Below are 14,756 nucleotides of genomic sequence, written 5' to 3'. Positions count from 1 at the left end.
GATGCTAGCCTTCTTGAGTTCTGTGAAGGTGTCTGTATTTTTATTAAGGAGTGGCATCTGATGGGTAGTTTGAGAAAGTGGTCATCTTGAAAGTTGTACTTTCTTGGTTATTTCTGAAGTATTGGTCTCTAAAGTCCTGCCATCATTTTGTAGTCATTGTCAGTGCCATATTAGGAACTCAGGTCTAAGCTGGTTTTTACTGTGGAAAAATTGAATGGCATTTTCTAAAATCACAGCTATCTTGCTCTGTGGTTAACAACAATGTTCCAAACCTGATGTAATTATACTGAGGTTGTTAAAGAATTAAAACATGAATATGCTACATGCAAGCTAACACTCCTGCACATTGAATTGACGTCATAAGACTGGCAGCCTCACCAAACGAGCAAGCTTTGTCAAATGTGCTGGTGCTAGTTTTGAACTACAGTTTGAATAGTTGGTGTTGGTATATAAAAGTGCTGTGGTTTAGTGGTACATACTTTCAGACATCACCATTTCAGTGTTCACTGTTTTAGCCTGCTTGTAGCATTAATTTGTTGGGGGTGTAAGAAAATATATCGATACGCTTGAGTATCGCAACATTACATTTTGTGGTACTGTATCGATTCTTTAAAACACAGTATTGAGATTTAATGAATAGGTTACACGCAAAGATTCGTAGCAGACAGTGATTCATTTTGTGTAAACACCCAACCACTAGATAGCACTGCTGTAATCTATCTTCAACTTTCAGACTTTTTCTTTTACTCAGATAATATGCATATGGTGGTATGTTTTTTATACTATGATAGATTTCCTAAAATTAGATTTAAAAAAAAAACTTCACAATATATCACCTTGCTTATCACAAAATATCACAATATATTGAATCATAACCCCTGTATCACTATACGTATCGTATCGCTAGGTTCTTGCCAATACACAGCCCTATTATTTGTATTTCCACTTTTCAACTAACTCATAATCTGGAAGATCCAGTAACATTTGGGAGAAAAATGTACAAAGGACAAAAAGTATCAGCTTTGGATTATTTTTGTTTACCATGGGACCTGATAGTTGTTCATGTCTACCATAGAGAAAAACTGCTTAGATCAGGAGTTCCTCATGTGTCGAGTACAGAATTACACATGACTTCAGAGGTCTACTAATGACATCAGACTTATGAATAAATAAGTCAGTAAACCTGTCAAACAGATTTGCATGTTTAACAGAATCAAACATTTTGTAGCATCTATGCAGCGTTTACATGTGTTTTATTGTCTGAAAACCTCCAGTGAGAATCAAATAATAATCTTTCACAATAGAAAGTGCTCATATCCAGCATTTTACTTTATTATACTAATTATGACTAATTATTATACTAATTACTTTATTATATAATTATATAATTATGACTTTATTATACTAATTATGTGTGGTTTTATGCACCAAAAAGAGCCCAAAATAGTTTTAACTTGACCATTTTCCAACCTCTCTTTATCTCTTGGAATTAAACAGGCTATTTTTGTTACTGTGCCTTTAAGACTGATATATGTAAGGGAGCTCTGTTCTAATTGGCTGTCCTGTATTGTACCTTATTCATAAAGCAGTCCAGGCTGAAACACTCCTTATAACTTCAGCGTGAGTGGGTGGGGCTAAACTGCTGTAGGCTGAAATAGGTGCATATACTGTATGTAAATGCGTTGTTTTCATGACGTTGTGAAGGCACTGAACTCTAAATGGGCTGTTTTGCAGCTTTACAGACTATAGGGCCTCAGGAGTGAACAATATGTTTTATAACTTGTAAATAATGTTTATATACTATCACACTTGAAGTATGGGGAATTTTGGTTTTCCATGAAATGGGAATGAAATAAAATAAAGTTGAACTTGACATGAAAATTCGATTTGATGAAGCAGACAGTTTTGAAAGAATCTGTTCATAAAACCAAATCAAATCTTCCAACTTCTCGATGTAATGTGATGATGTACAGTTGTGTGCAAAAGTTTGGGTGCCCCTGGGGTCAATGTATTATTTGTAGAATTTAGCACATTGGAAAAAATATAAAGTTATGTTATGTTTTTTTGTTTTTTTTTCTCCTCAATATGTTAAAATCAGCAAATAAATAGAAACTGTGCAGTAAAATGTACTGAAAAATGCCATATTTAAGTTCCCTGTACAAAAAGTGTTAACTTATTTTCATTTAGAAGATTGACAAAATGTGTAATTTGAAACTTCTGCGAACGACTCATTTGCATTTGGGAAGCCAATAAAAGTAATTGGACTGGAACAATTCTCCTGTTTCGAATGCGAAGTGCTGGTGCTCAGTAGTGGGTCCAGGTGATGCTATCAGGTAGAACCTGACACTACAGTGAACATGATAGCCAGATGGGTAACTTTTCAAAGATAGTTCCTTACTGTATGCCCTGTGTTCAATAGCCAGTGCTGTTCTCCTTCCTTTTTCCTTTAACCCATGCCAGGGGCTCTTCTAGTCTTTCCCATTGCCTGGTGTGCAACAGAGGCCCTCTGCATAAGGAAATGTGATGTGACTGGACTGATAAAGGCTGTATCGATTCCCTGCCTGCCTTCACACAGACGAGGCTAAGGAAATACAGGAGGAATCTGATGCCTCCCCTGAGGGGCTAGCTGTGTGGAGCTAGTGGAGGAAAACACGGTCACTCTTGCCGGCAAACTGTACTCTCTCCGACATAACGAGCCGAAATAGATCAAGGCTTGGCACACGATGCTCCGGGAGGGATGTTTCACTACAAGGGACAAATGAGGGGCATTTGTGAGATAAAAGAGAAAGCCTGGCTTGGGAAATGGAGATGCTAGCTTGCACATGCATACACTGCTGGCTAATTACTTATTGAAATGCAATAGAAATACCTTTTCATTATTATATATATTATTTGTTTGAATTCAATCAGTCAGTCAAATGCCCCACTAATTGTTAAGCAGTGAAGTGTTAGCATTTAGGACAAAGTTAGCATTTTGGGACAAAGTGTTCCCTCAGGAGCAACTTTACCAGTCATGCTAACATTGCTAACAAGGAACAGAGACCAGTAACCACCAGTTAGCATGATTTTCATGGCAGTTCTCTTTATTTCACTGTTAGCAACATTAGCAATTCTGACTGAATTGCTCTATTAAGCTACACTGGGAGGTGAGACTTTTAAATTATAGAGGAAAGCCAATGATTTAATAGTCGCTTTGACAGAGTCTCCATATTTTAGACCCCAAAACAGTGGTAGATTGTTCTCCTCTTGGTTTTCTGCATTCCTGCAGGGCTTGGCTGTAACCCTATATATTCAGGTCTTCAGAGGCCCTTCAGTATTTAATGAAGTGAGGTAAGGCCACCTCTCTGTAGCTCCAGAAGCAGTATTGCTTAACCATGCCTACAAACAACAGCCAAACACAACCAAATACAACTAGCATCCCATACAGCAAATACAAATGTCTTTATTATCATTAAGAGCCATCCAGTTGGTTCATGTGAATAGTGTTTCTACACAATATCCCATCTTCTGTTTAGGTCTTAGAATAATGGATAATATGCAAGAATGTGCTAGAGATGGTTCTACATGGAACCTTTTTGAAAAGGGTCACATATAGCACCCAAAAGGGTTCTTCTGTTGTTACAAACCTGACATCATAATAATAGTAGAACCATTTTGGCTGCTATATAGAACTCTTTTCAAAAAGGTTCTATACAGAACCATCTAAAGTACATTCTACATCAGTCTGAAAAACCCTTGCAAGATGCAAAGAACCCTTCTTTGAGTTCTTTGAGTTCCATTTTCTTTACCCTTGAAGAACCATCTTTTTTGAGAGTGTGGGCTTTGAGTAGGAGTTGAGTCTTGATTTGTTCAAGGGTCCATTTGTTTGTTCCCTTGCCGTCCAGGGTATGTTCAAAAGTTCAAAGGCATCAATATTTTTCCTGTTCTGCTTTTTTTATTGTCCAGTTTTCACATCCATAAAGAATTACAGAAAAGGCCACAGCCTGGACAGTTCTGATTTTTGTTTGTAGAGCTGCATAAAAAAACTTGAAGATCTTTTCATGTTCCTTCATCCTTGTTCTGTAAAAGAAGGGAACACATCACCCCCATTCTTAAATCCTTACCCTGGCTACGAGGGTATAGATTAAGATATACCGTGGTAAATCTTAATGTGTGTATATATATAAATATATACATGAAGATATATATATGTATGTATATCTTAAATATACATTTAAGATATATATATACATTCCGGATTATACAAGATTTTTATATTTTAATGTAAACTATCTTTGTAGTTTCTCATTTGTAAAGCACTTTGAATAACTGCGGCGTATGAAAAGTGCTATATAAATAAAGTTGTCAGTAGAAGCCAGTAGGCAGGTGTTAATTATTGTCCATGTCAGTGGTCCTCAAACCAGACCTCAGGGCCCCAGACTGTCCACATCTTTGCTCTGTTCTTACATATTGTCAGGTTAGGTTGGACGGTCTGGGGGGCCTCGTGTTTGAGAACCACTTATCTATTGTATAAAACAAGCCAATTGGCAGGTACTGATTATTGCCAATGATTATATGATTATACAGATGCAGTAAATTGAGATTAGGGTGAAAAACACTGAAGTATTTGTTTAAAGCAGTTGAAGTATGTGATTTCGGCACTGGTGAAGGGTTTCCTCAATTAACAGGACAACTATATGGTGCTCTGGCTAACATCAGACATCAGACAGCACCCTCTGCTGGTGATTTTGGTTCTGCCTCTCAGCCCTGTGGTGCCTCTACACTTTGCAGTGTTCTATCATACTTCAGAAAATTGAGAAAATTAAGTACTTTGTTGTTCCAAAAAGTTGCCTTTTTATTTATAGGTTCAAATTCTCTAGTTTCACAGGAGAAGCCATGATAAGTGAGTTTTATGTTACCTTGCTGAGGTCATTTATCTCTGTATGCTTTCAGAGCGACAAAACCACGCACGTGAATTGGTGCGAGAAGCAGACCTGTCTCAGTGGGACGCGCTGGCCATCATGTCGGGAGACGGGCTGCTGTTCGAGGTCAGCTGGGTGTCACTCTCATAGCTCACAGATTGTAGTTTAGCTCATTCCTCAGCCTGCAGAGGCTGCACACCCTGCCGAGGAAAACCTCTACAAACAGCAGCATTCCACAGCTGGCAGGCGGCACTGGAATGTCCAGAACCTGATAGGTCAAGCTGAACTTCATGTCAAAACTTGAGGAAAAGTTTCAGAGCCAAATACAACTCAGTTATTCAAGATGGGAGTTATTTTATGTTCTGTGGGAGTTCCTTTCTCTAGTTTGTGAGTTTGAGCTAGAGCAGGTTTATCATGCAGTATGTTAGCATCTTAGCATTTTAACGTTGCCTGATGGAAACTTTCCCAAAAGCATCAAAGTGTTAAGTAACTCTTAGACTGTTCACAGTAATAATATCTCTGCAGTTTTAGCATTTTTGAGCTGTAATACTTTTAGTAAAATAGAATTTAGTGAACAGATTTTTTTTAAATGAAACAACAGAAGCCGTATCGCCCCCTTCACTTCTTGTAGTGTATTACAGTCTGTTGGAATGACTGTGTGGATCATATAAACATTATAGAGTGCTTGTTTAATGAAACAATAGAAGCCATATCGCCCCCTACACTTCCGGTAGTGTATTACAATCTGTCAGAAAGGCTGCATGGGTCATAAGTGCATTATAAGGCATTATGTAGAGCACTTTTGCTCTTAAGAGTAAAATTATACGTTGACTTTTTTCATTGTTTATTTTATATATAATCTAATATTTCAAGACCGTAAGAAATTAGATGACTGTTAGTCTGTTAGCCTAACATCTTTATCATGACCTCTGCATGTTTTCAGGTAGTGAACGGCCTCATGGAGAGGGAAGACTGGGAGGAGGCCATTAAGACTCCTCTGGGAGTGCTGCCTGGGGGTTCAGGGAACGCAGTAGCTGCCTCCATACACCACTACTGTGGGTAAGACTCATGCTTTATCTGTATGGCGCCTGCAGACGGGGATATGCTAGCTCAATGGAAAAACTATGCAGTTGGGACCACAAGATCAATAAGTCAGTGTGACCCCATGGGTAGGGCATGTAATAGTCCCATGTTGCTCCAGTATTACGAGAACTGTTTTACCCTTTCTATCCCACCAAGGACACCAGACACTCACAGCACACATACTGAACAAATCATGTCAGAATTACTCACCGTTATTTTAATTGGTGCATACAGCTTTACAAGCTGCCTGCTCAGTAGTTCCTGGAAGAAGAAGTCCCAGAGGAGAATGTAGCATCACCCCTAACCCCCACACTGCTCCCCGCGGTGACTGCAGGGGTATGATCCGTGGTACTTCCATAGACAGTCTGGAAAACACAGCATAAGCTCATTCAGCCTTATACTGCTTCCAGTCAAAACACATTTAAGGCTTTTAGAGACATTAATACAGAGTCTGCTATCAATAATGCAAGCTTAGTCCAAATTCATGCTTCTATTAGCCTTCAGGCACCTGCCAGCTATACATGCCTCCTGTTGTTCTGTGTTTTGTTTAGTTTAGTTGACAATATAAGAAAGATTTACATATCAGCTTGTTTGTCAAGGACAACAGAATAAACTTCAAGACTTATTTCCATTGTGGTTCTTGATATATAACAGCAAAGACATTGCTACTTACAATACAGACAAGCAGCATTTTGCACATACCCAAATAGTTAAGAAGATAAAAATCTGTGATACTAGCAACCATGTCTTTAATTTCCTGCTAAAACTAACAGGATTAGTCATACCCCTTGCCCCCGACATTCACACACTCTCGAATATCGAAAAAACCTCTTACATATGATGCAATTTATTATTATTTCAACCTCAGATTCCTTGGCCTTTGCTCATTTTCTGTGAAGAACATATGAAATAACACATTTTCAGTGACTCCACACTGAACACCCCCTACCCATTTATATTACACGTGATGTTGGGGTGAACTCACAGGGAATTAAAGTGTGGAGGTGCTGTCTCCCTTCACTCTGTTCTCCTCCGACATGGCCTGCTGTTAGTGTGTGTGTGTTTGATATGCGTGTGTGTGTGTGAGGGTGGACAACATGGACAGGCTGCTGACTGGCTACAGCTGCTAAAGGAGAACCTTACGTTTGGCACTTGTGATATTTTAAACATCTGGTATTTTTACATAAATTGTTAGGGCTGTATTGATTTAAAAAAACAATAATGTGGTGGGTCCACCAGACCACTGAGTCACAGAAACATCAACACCACACAAGGGTTAAGTCATTTTCTCCTGTTTCTGAAATTTGGTTCCTGAGAAAAAACCCTCAGATTTTCTCACTTTGATCAAAATGTTGTCACTCCAGTCTCAGCTGAACAATATTTCCCTAAGAAAAGTGTAAGATCTCATCGTTTTCTTATAGAGCTCTATTCTGTATTACAGAACTCTCAGCAGTCTGTTAGTGCAGAGGGAGAATTTCCATTTAATTAATTCATTAAGATGTAAATAAAGTCATTCAGGGTGGTTTGGGTTTAGAGAAACTCAGAACCAGACGTCCACCTCTAAAAGCCCCCTTACAAATAGTTATGGGATGAAATGATTATGAATACACTGCTGGATACCTAAGGCAGTTGTCTTACAATAGTTTCAGGGTTTTTTAGCTTAAATGTATTCTTTAAAACAGAGAGGTACCTGCAGGGCGTTTTAAGAAAAAATAGTCCCCTGTATATTTTTTTCAGATTTAACACTATTTTACCATCATCAACATTCCATATAAAAACTCAGAAGACGTGTAGTTTCACTGGTGGATTTGGATAGTAAATAAAATGGCTATGTTTGTGTTGTAGTCATATGGACCCCTGGTTCCCTCACTACCACTGTAAAGAAAGCTGTAGTCAGTGAACCATTTCACAACAAACCACTTTGAATGACTTTGATTACATCTTAACAACTGAATTATGCAGATATTTTGAAAACCTCCCCTTGAAATTGATTAACTTACATTACCACTAGCATAATCAAATGCGACTTAACCAGATTTGATGCCAACATCATCAAACAGTCCCTGTCCAAGAATTGTGCCTGTCAGAAAAGAAACTTTGTCCTGGTGTTTACTTTTCCTAGCACATTCATCACCATGCTTATGCCACTTAAACTAATTCTATTATTTATGATTTTTCCCATTGAAGAAAATGGGGAAATACCTTCTATATGAAAAAACTGAGATAAGACAACAATAGGGAATATTTTCTGTATGGGTAACAGTATGTCTTATTCCACAGTGACATTTGCTCTTTCTCTTTGAGTTTCACATAAAGGAAAGTATGTGAAACCCACAAGAATGTCAATACTAGAAAAACTTTAAAAACATATCACAATGAGTTACTAGGATTCGCCAGGGCATCATTAGCCAGCTCAGAAAAAGCTTGGTGCTGGTGTGCTGAATAGTGAGATATATTAATTATTAACTGTACAAGAAAAAGAACATTAAATAATAAAACTGCCAATTCTTGGTAGGCCAGATGAATCAGTTGATAACATTGTGATGACAGATTGAGTGGAACCCCACAGAGACCCTTATAATTGTTCCTCCAGCAGATTGTTGGTTTGATTGGCATAGATGGGGGAAAGGGTTATATCCCCGCCTCCTCTATATGGAGTCTCTTTGTTCTCAGCCTGTTTGCTGGCTGTGGGTTATTCTTGTGTTGCAGATGGGACTAGAATTAGGCAACATTCATTTTCGGATCTTCTTTATATATCTTAATATACAGTATTGTCGTTCGTATTTCAAAAAAGAGGTTCTCATAAAAAAAGAGTCTAGGGGCCTAATTTTGTTCCTAATAGTTAAAAACTGAGCAGAAGTTTGCAGTTATTTCCTGCAGCGCCCTCTGGTGGCAACCTGTGACCGACAGATGTCTGAACCTGACGGAAAACAATGTAAGCAGCCAGGTTCGTTTGGGTTCAGAGAAATATTTCTATTCATGGATGACTTCTTCTACACTGTGAAACGTGCTATTATGTGGCAAACTTGCCCGTCACTGTGTGAAGTCAAAAATAACACTCATAACACTGTGTGTAGAAAAAATAAGTTAGTAAAGCCTTATTCTCAGAGTCCTCATGTTGTCCCAGTCTGGTTTAGTCCTCAAGTTTGAGTCAATGTATGAAATATAACACAAAAATAGTAAAGTTTATAAAGCTTACTAACTCTTGTACACAGGGATGTTCATATATACCACAAATCATTATTGACCTGGCACTTGCATATGCAACACAAACGGAGCTGCAAAAATTTACTGACATTTTATTTAAATGACAAAAAAATGTAACGAAATCAGACTACCGCTAAACACCCTGTTGTAGATGTACTTAAAAAAGAACTCACATCTTAGCACCACGAGAGGCTCAATGCAGTGATGCAGACTACCACATGATACCATGGGGACCAATCGCAGTGAGGGGGGGGGTATCAGAACAAAGGACACAGTGATCAGAAGTTCAAGTCAGCAAGTGCTGTGTTGTTTTGGCGAGAAAGACATCATTTTACTTCAAAACTAGAAACTCAAGTTTCTAACATATCCTAGAACATGCATTTAAGGGGTTAATTCAAAGCTTCTCTTCTTTCTCAGATTGCAGCCAATGTCAGGCGAGGATCTGCTGGTGAGCTGCGGCTTCATGCTGTGCAAAGGCCTGGTGTCGTGTCTGGACCTGACCTCCGTCTGCACAGCATCCAATCAGCGCCTCTTCTCCTTCCTATCCCTCGCCTGGGGCTTTGTCGCTGATGTGGACATTGAGAGTGAGAAATATCGGTATGTAGGGGCAGCCAGGTTCACTGTGGGTACGCTAGTTCGCCTTGCGTCACTAAGGGTGTACCAGGGAAAGCTTTCTTACCTGCCTGCTGAGGAGTCTGGGTCATATTCGAGCCCAGAACAGTCGACAGAATCCCCTACCGATGTTTCCCAGCAGATTAGCTCATCTTCAGATTATTCAGACAGCTCACCGTGTACGAATCACCCTCTCCACAACTCCTGCAACTCCAACAATGCGCTCAAGCCCAAGCGGACTAACCTGTCACAGGTGTCCGTGTTGGGCCCCCCAGACTCACTCCTTGTACCCTTTAACCAGCCTGTCCCGGCACACTGGACGGTGGTAAGTGAGCAAGACTTCGTGCTGGTGTTAGCTGTGTACCAGTCCCACCTTTCGGAAGACTTGATTGCTGCCCCCGCGTCCAGACTGGAGGACGGCGTGATACACCTGATTTACGTAAAAGCAGGCATCTCACGCGCAGCTCTCTTGCGCCTCTTCCTGGCCATGGAGAAAGGAACTCACTTGAGCACAAACTGTCCATATGTGGTGTATGTTAAAGCGCGGGCGCTACGACTAGAACCCTATTCTCCCAAAGGAACCATCACTGTAGATGGGGAGCTGGTGGAGTACGGCCCAGTGCAAGCACAAATACACGGCAGTCTGGCTCGACTCATAGCCGGATAAAAGGATAACATGGATAACAGCAAATGAAAGCTAGCAGGATAAATGCTGGATTTCATGCTTTGCTAGTTTTGGTTTACTGTTATCCATGAAGATTCAATGTGAAGGAATGGACAGGTCCTTGGCAGACATTCCAAAATTTGTCTTTCTTTCTTTTGCTGGAAACGTAAATAACTACTTCACCTAAAAATGCTAACACTGCGGAAAGCTAGCGTGAAGCACTAAAACAACCTTATTTTGATAACTGGACAGGCTTTTTTGAGTGATTAATTCCTTGAAAAGATTGCAGGCTGGTCCTACACTGGTCAAATGGCTACTATGATTTTCTAAGGGAACAATTTCTACCTTGTGAAAAACATTTTTAAAATACTACAGATTGTAGTGGTGAATTTCTGGAAAAGATTGAAGAAAATTTTATTTTTCTACATACTTGAAGCTCTTACATACTGCTGATTTATACAGAACAATACACAACAAAAACAGCTTGTATTTATAAGAGAAATGGTATATCTTTGGGTGACGTGGGGTTCTGCTGATGATTTATAGACCCAGCATCACAGTAAAGCTGGTTTCTTTTCTTCAGTCTTCTTTCATTTCATCATTAAAGCATATGGACAGGCTACAGGATGGGTGTCCATCCAGAGATCTATCACTGTGCAGAATTTAGGTTTAACCCCAATATGAGACAGCTCACTTTACTGTTTAGATGCTTCTGATGGTACATTGTTGAGAACTTCTGGTTAGAAGTTTCCATTTTCCAATAGCTGAAGCAGATGGACAATGTTCATGAAGAAGAGAACGAAAGGAAGAATGACAACATTTAGACAGTAGACATTTTTCTAGACAGAACGTTTTTCATTTTAATAAAAAGAAAAGTTGCCTTAGCTTTTATTTAAACTGAATTCAGATAATCACACAGCCATTTCTGCATATGGATCACATACCAGTAGTTTCAACACATTTAAGAAATGACTCTGATTTAGTTGCTTTTCCTAATGTGGAAACATTTTATAGCAAGAACATTTATATACAAGAACATTTGTAATGTGGGTTGTGCTTGGACCCCTTCCCCAAGCAGATGAATCTGATAATTGCGAACATGTTGAAAGAGAATTCAAAGAGAACTCAGTCAGAAGTTGGTGAAGCACACGTATTCTGAGGATGTGAGTGAATTATCTACTGTTGTCATCACATCTTCATCAGTATAATGTGGATTTTTCATGGTCTGAGGGCTGAAAAACTCGCCTCTGACTTTTAAATAACTATTTCAGGCTTTAGAGAGCGACTCATACACCATATCTTAGCAATTTTTTGTTCCTCCAGACTCAAAAATGTGGCTTTTTCAGTTTTAAGAAAAAAACATAGTTCAACATAGTACGTCTTTAAAAGAAGTAAGTGTATTACAGTGCTCAAGTCTTGCCATCCTTTACTGGCAAAGTGATTTATATTTGACCATTTTAGTGTCACAGAAGATAAATAACTTTTAGCATGTCAAAATATCTTTCTTCTTAGTGCTGGGCAGTATTGATAAAATTTTATGTCAAATTTTGCAATTATATATCTCAGTATCACAGTACCAGATGATGTGTTTTCATTTATCAGTGTTTTCTGCCTACAATACTCAGCATACAACCATTAGGAATCCCTGTGGTGTCAACCAATCCAGACTGCTAGCCTAGCCACTGAGCTATAGGCTAAGGTGTACAAGCAAGTTAGCCTTAGCATAGCTCTCATTTCTGTGGTCGAACAAAATCGTAAGTGGTAATTTATTCTTTATTCAGTACACAACAGAAACCAGAGGCAAGTTTTTTCCTTTTCAGCCCGAGAAAAGAAGCCAAACTGAGATAAGATGTCTAGATAGCCAGCTAGCTTGCTAACTTTAGTTTTTAGCTTGTTGTCTTCATTCTGGCGTATTCCATTCTCTCTATGTTGTAATATATATTTTAAAACAGCCCCTAAAATTCCACCCCAAAGCACTTGTTGTTTCTCAGAAGTCCCTCCACCTTCAAGAAACATCACCAGAAGGGGTTTTTCTAATCTGTAAACTAGAAAATAGCACCAAATCCACTGCAGCACTGCTTTAGAAAAAAAGCAAGCATATTTACAACAGATGTAGTTATGGTTACATTTTTCTGTTTGGCCTGAGTGTCCCTTAATTAAAGTTAATAAGTTAATAAAGTTTATGAGCCCTGGCTTCCTGAGTGCTGCGCTCTGTGCTGAAAGAACATCTTTTAATAAACTGATATCGGTTATTTGATTAGACTGTTCTCCTAAAATGATACACAGTAAACATTAACCAGACACAAAAAATTTGAAACTTGGTATTTGGTTTATATGGATTTCTTTTAGAACAATCCTAAGCACTTAGCAGGTGACAATACCGGTATAGGGGATATACAACATAGCACTATTGAAGCTTAGAGAAAAGGAAACCAGAGCACAACCCCCCCTCTCACTTTCTAATTATTAGCCTGAGGCTTCATGCCTGACAGTGCTGAGGGAGTCGCTTTCGTCATGTGAATAATCTCCCTCGTATCGGTCAGTTTCGATCGGGTTCCTTCACTGGTCAAGGCTGTGGCATGGAAAAGCTTGTAGGAGGACGTAGCGCGTTACAAATGCACTGTTAATAGTCTGTGTTGACACACATTACAATCCAAAGACATTCCCCACTGATTACCAGCTCGTTCCATTTAGAATCCTTTTGTTTTGACCTTATATTGCCTTTTTTTCCATTGACCGAATCTGCTGCCATCAGAAGCCTGGCTGATGAGGCTGTGTGAGGCGTAGCTAAAAGAGTGATGTGGGATGCCGGCATTGATTTGCAGACTGTGAGCTCTCCCTCTCTCTCTCTCGCTCACTCACTCTTATCCATCACTCAGCACTGCAGTGGTCCACCTCCCCCCAAACACGCACATGCAACCCCACCCTGTCTGAAGACCCAGCTGCTGTACACTGATTGCAACCCCCCACTCACATCGACCCCCAACCTTCAGTCTGATTTAAGTCAGATAGCATGTGATACGGATGAATTAGTTCCTTGAGAATATCAGGATTAATATTCCAAAATATACTACACTAATATAGTGATATCGTACTGTGCTGTAATACTACAGTACTATATTAATATATTGTGTAACACTTTAATATTCATAGTACTATATTGCTATAATACTATGTTACAATACTATATTACACTAATAGTGTTGTGCTATAATATTATACTACTTTACAATACTATAGTGACTGTAATATAGTATACTGTATTAAATACTATACTATAGTACAATACTATAGTAATAAAGCTTTGTAGTACTGTAATATACTATATTACATGCTATAATAATATAGCATGTACTATTGTAATATACACAACAATAATATATTCATATATCATTGTACTAGAGTAAAATACTACATTGCAATTCTATTATAACATATTACAACATTATGGTATATTACAATACTACAGCAATGTACAATACTATATTAGTAATATAGCACTACTAATATAGTATTGTACTCTTGAAATCTGCTGCATTACAATACTGTATTACTTTAGAACTGCAGTATAACATGCTGTAGTAATATATTATTGCTGTCATCTCGAAACCTTGTAACTCCATTTTTTTCACTTTTTATTTATATATTTATGTATTTATTTTAGGTCATTTAAAAACTCCATCTGTCCTTTTCATGATGTCTGGGCCAGCAGAAATGGGCCAGTGTCTCATTACATTAGTGTATGGTAATGTAATTTGTCCAGTTTATCCATAAATGTTCACAATTTTCCCCTTTCACCTAGTTTGCTTCCTTAGTTTTGCACTGGACCTTTGAGCTCTCGTGGCACGAGAGGTAAGACAGCAACCAGAAGGTTGTGAGTTCAAATCCCAGGGCTGGCTCGGTATTCCCCCCGACGCCTGCGATGCTGTGCTGCTTCCAGATTGGGCATAGTTAAGCCACCAAAATGACAAACTTCCTTTGTAGGATCAAAAGAACATGACATAATTTTGAGCATCCCACTCAAACTGCATCCAGCTCTTCATTAAGGTCAGGCAGTCAGTGTGGTTTAGGACACAGTGTGACTGTTCCTTTTAGAGGCCTCAGCAGGTCTGGGAGATTGTAGTGCAGTTTGAAAGATTGCACCTGGGAACATCTGATGGATATGACTGGTGAGGATATGGACATTGAGTTTGGCCTGATGTATTCATGCTTTTCACTGTGGGATCGACAAGAGGTCATGACCTCAGGAATTTCCTTTGGGAAAGGATCCTTAAATCCTTTCAGGATGA

At 38.9% G+C, this 14,756-nt stretch overlaps 1 protein-coding gene across 1 annotated transcript in view; it reads left to right on the top strand.

The window, feature by feature from the left end:
• Window positions 1–10,711, top strand: part of LOC118807948 (sphingosine kinase 1-like) — a 39,010-nt gene extending 28,299 nt beyond the window's left edge. Inside the window, exons 3-5 of the mRNA XM_036570154.1 lie at window positions 4,933–5,027; window positions 5,845–5,960; window positions 9,609–10,711. Of these exons, the coding sequence (XP_036426047.1) occupies window positions 4,933–5,027; window positions 5,845–5,960; window positions 9,609–10,470 (1,073 nt within the window). The 3' untranslated portion in view covers window positions 10,471–10,711. The remainder of the gene's footprint in view (window positions 1–4,932; window positions 5,028–5,844; window positions 5,961–9,608) is intronic.
• The last annotated feature ends 4,045 nt before the right edge of the window (window positions 10,712–14,756 follow it).

This window comes from Colossoma macropomum, unplaced genomic scaffold, assembly GCF_904425465.1.
Source record: "Colossoma macropomum unplaced genomic scaffold, Colossoma_macropomum, whole genome shotgun sequence".
In the NCBI taxonomy this organism is placed as follows: domain Eukaryota; kingdom Metazoa; phylum Chordata; class Actinopteri; order Characiformes; family Serrasalmidae; genus Colossoma; species Colossoma macropomum.
This window is presented reverse-complemented; position numbering and strand designations above follow the sequence as displayed.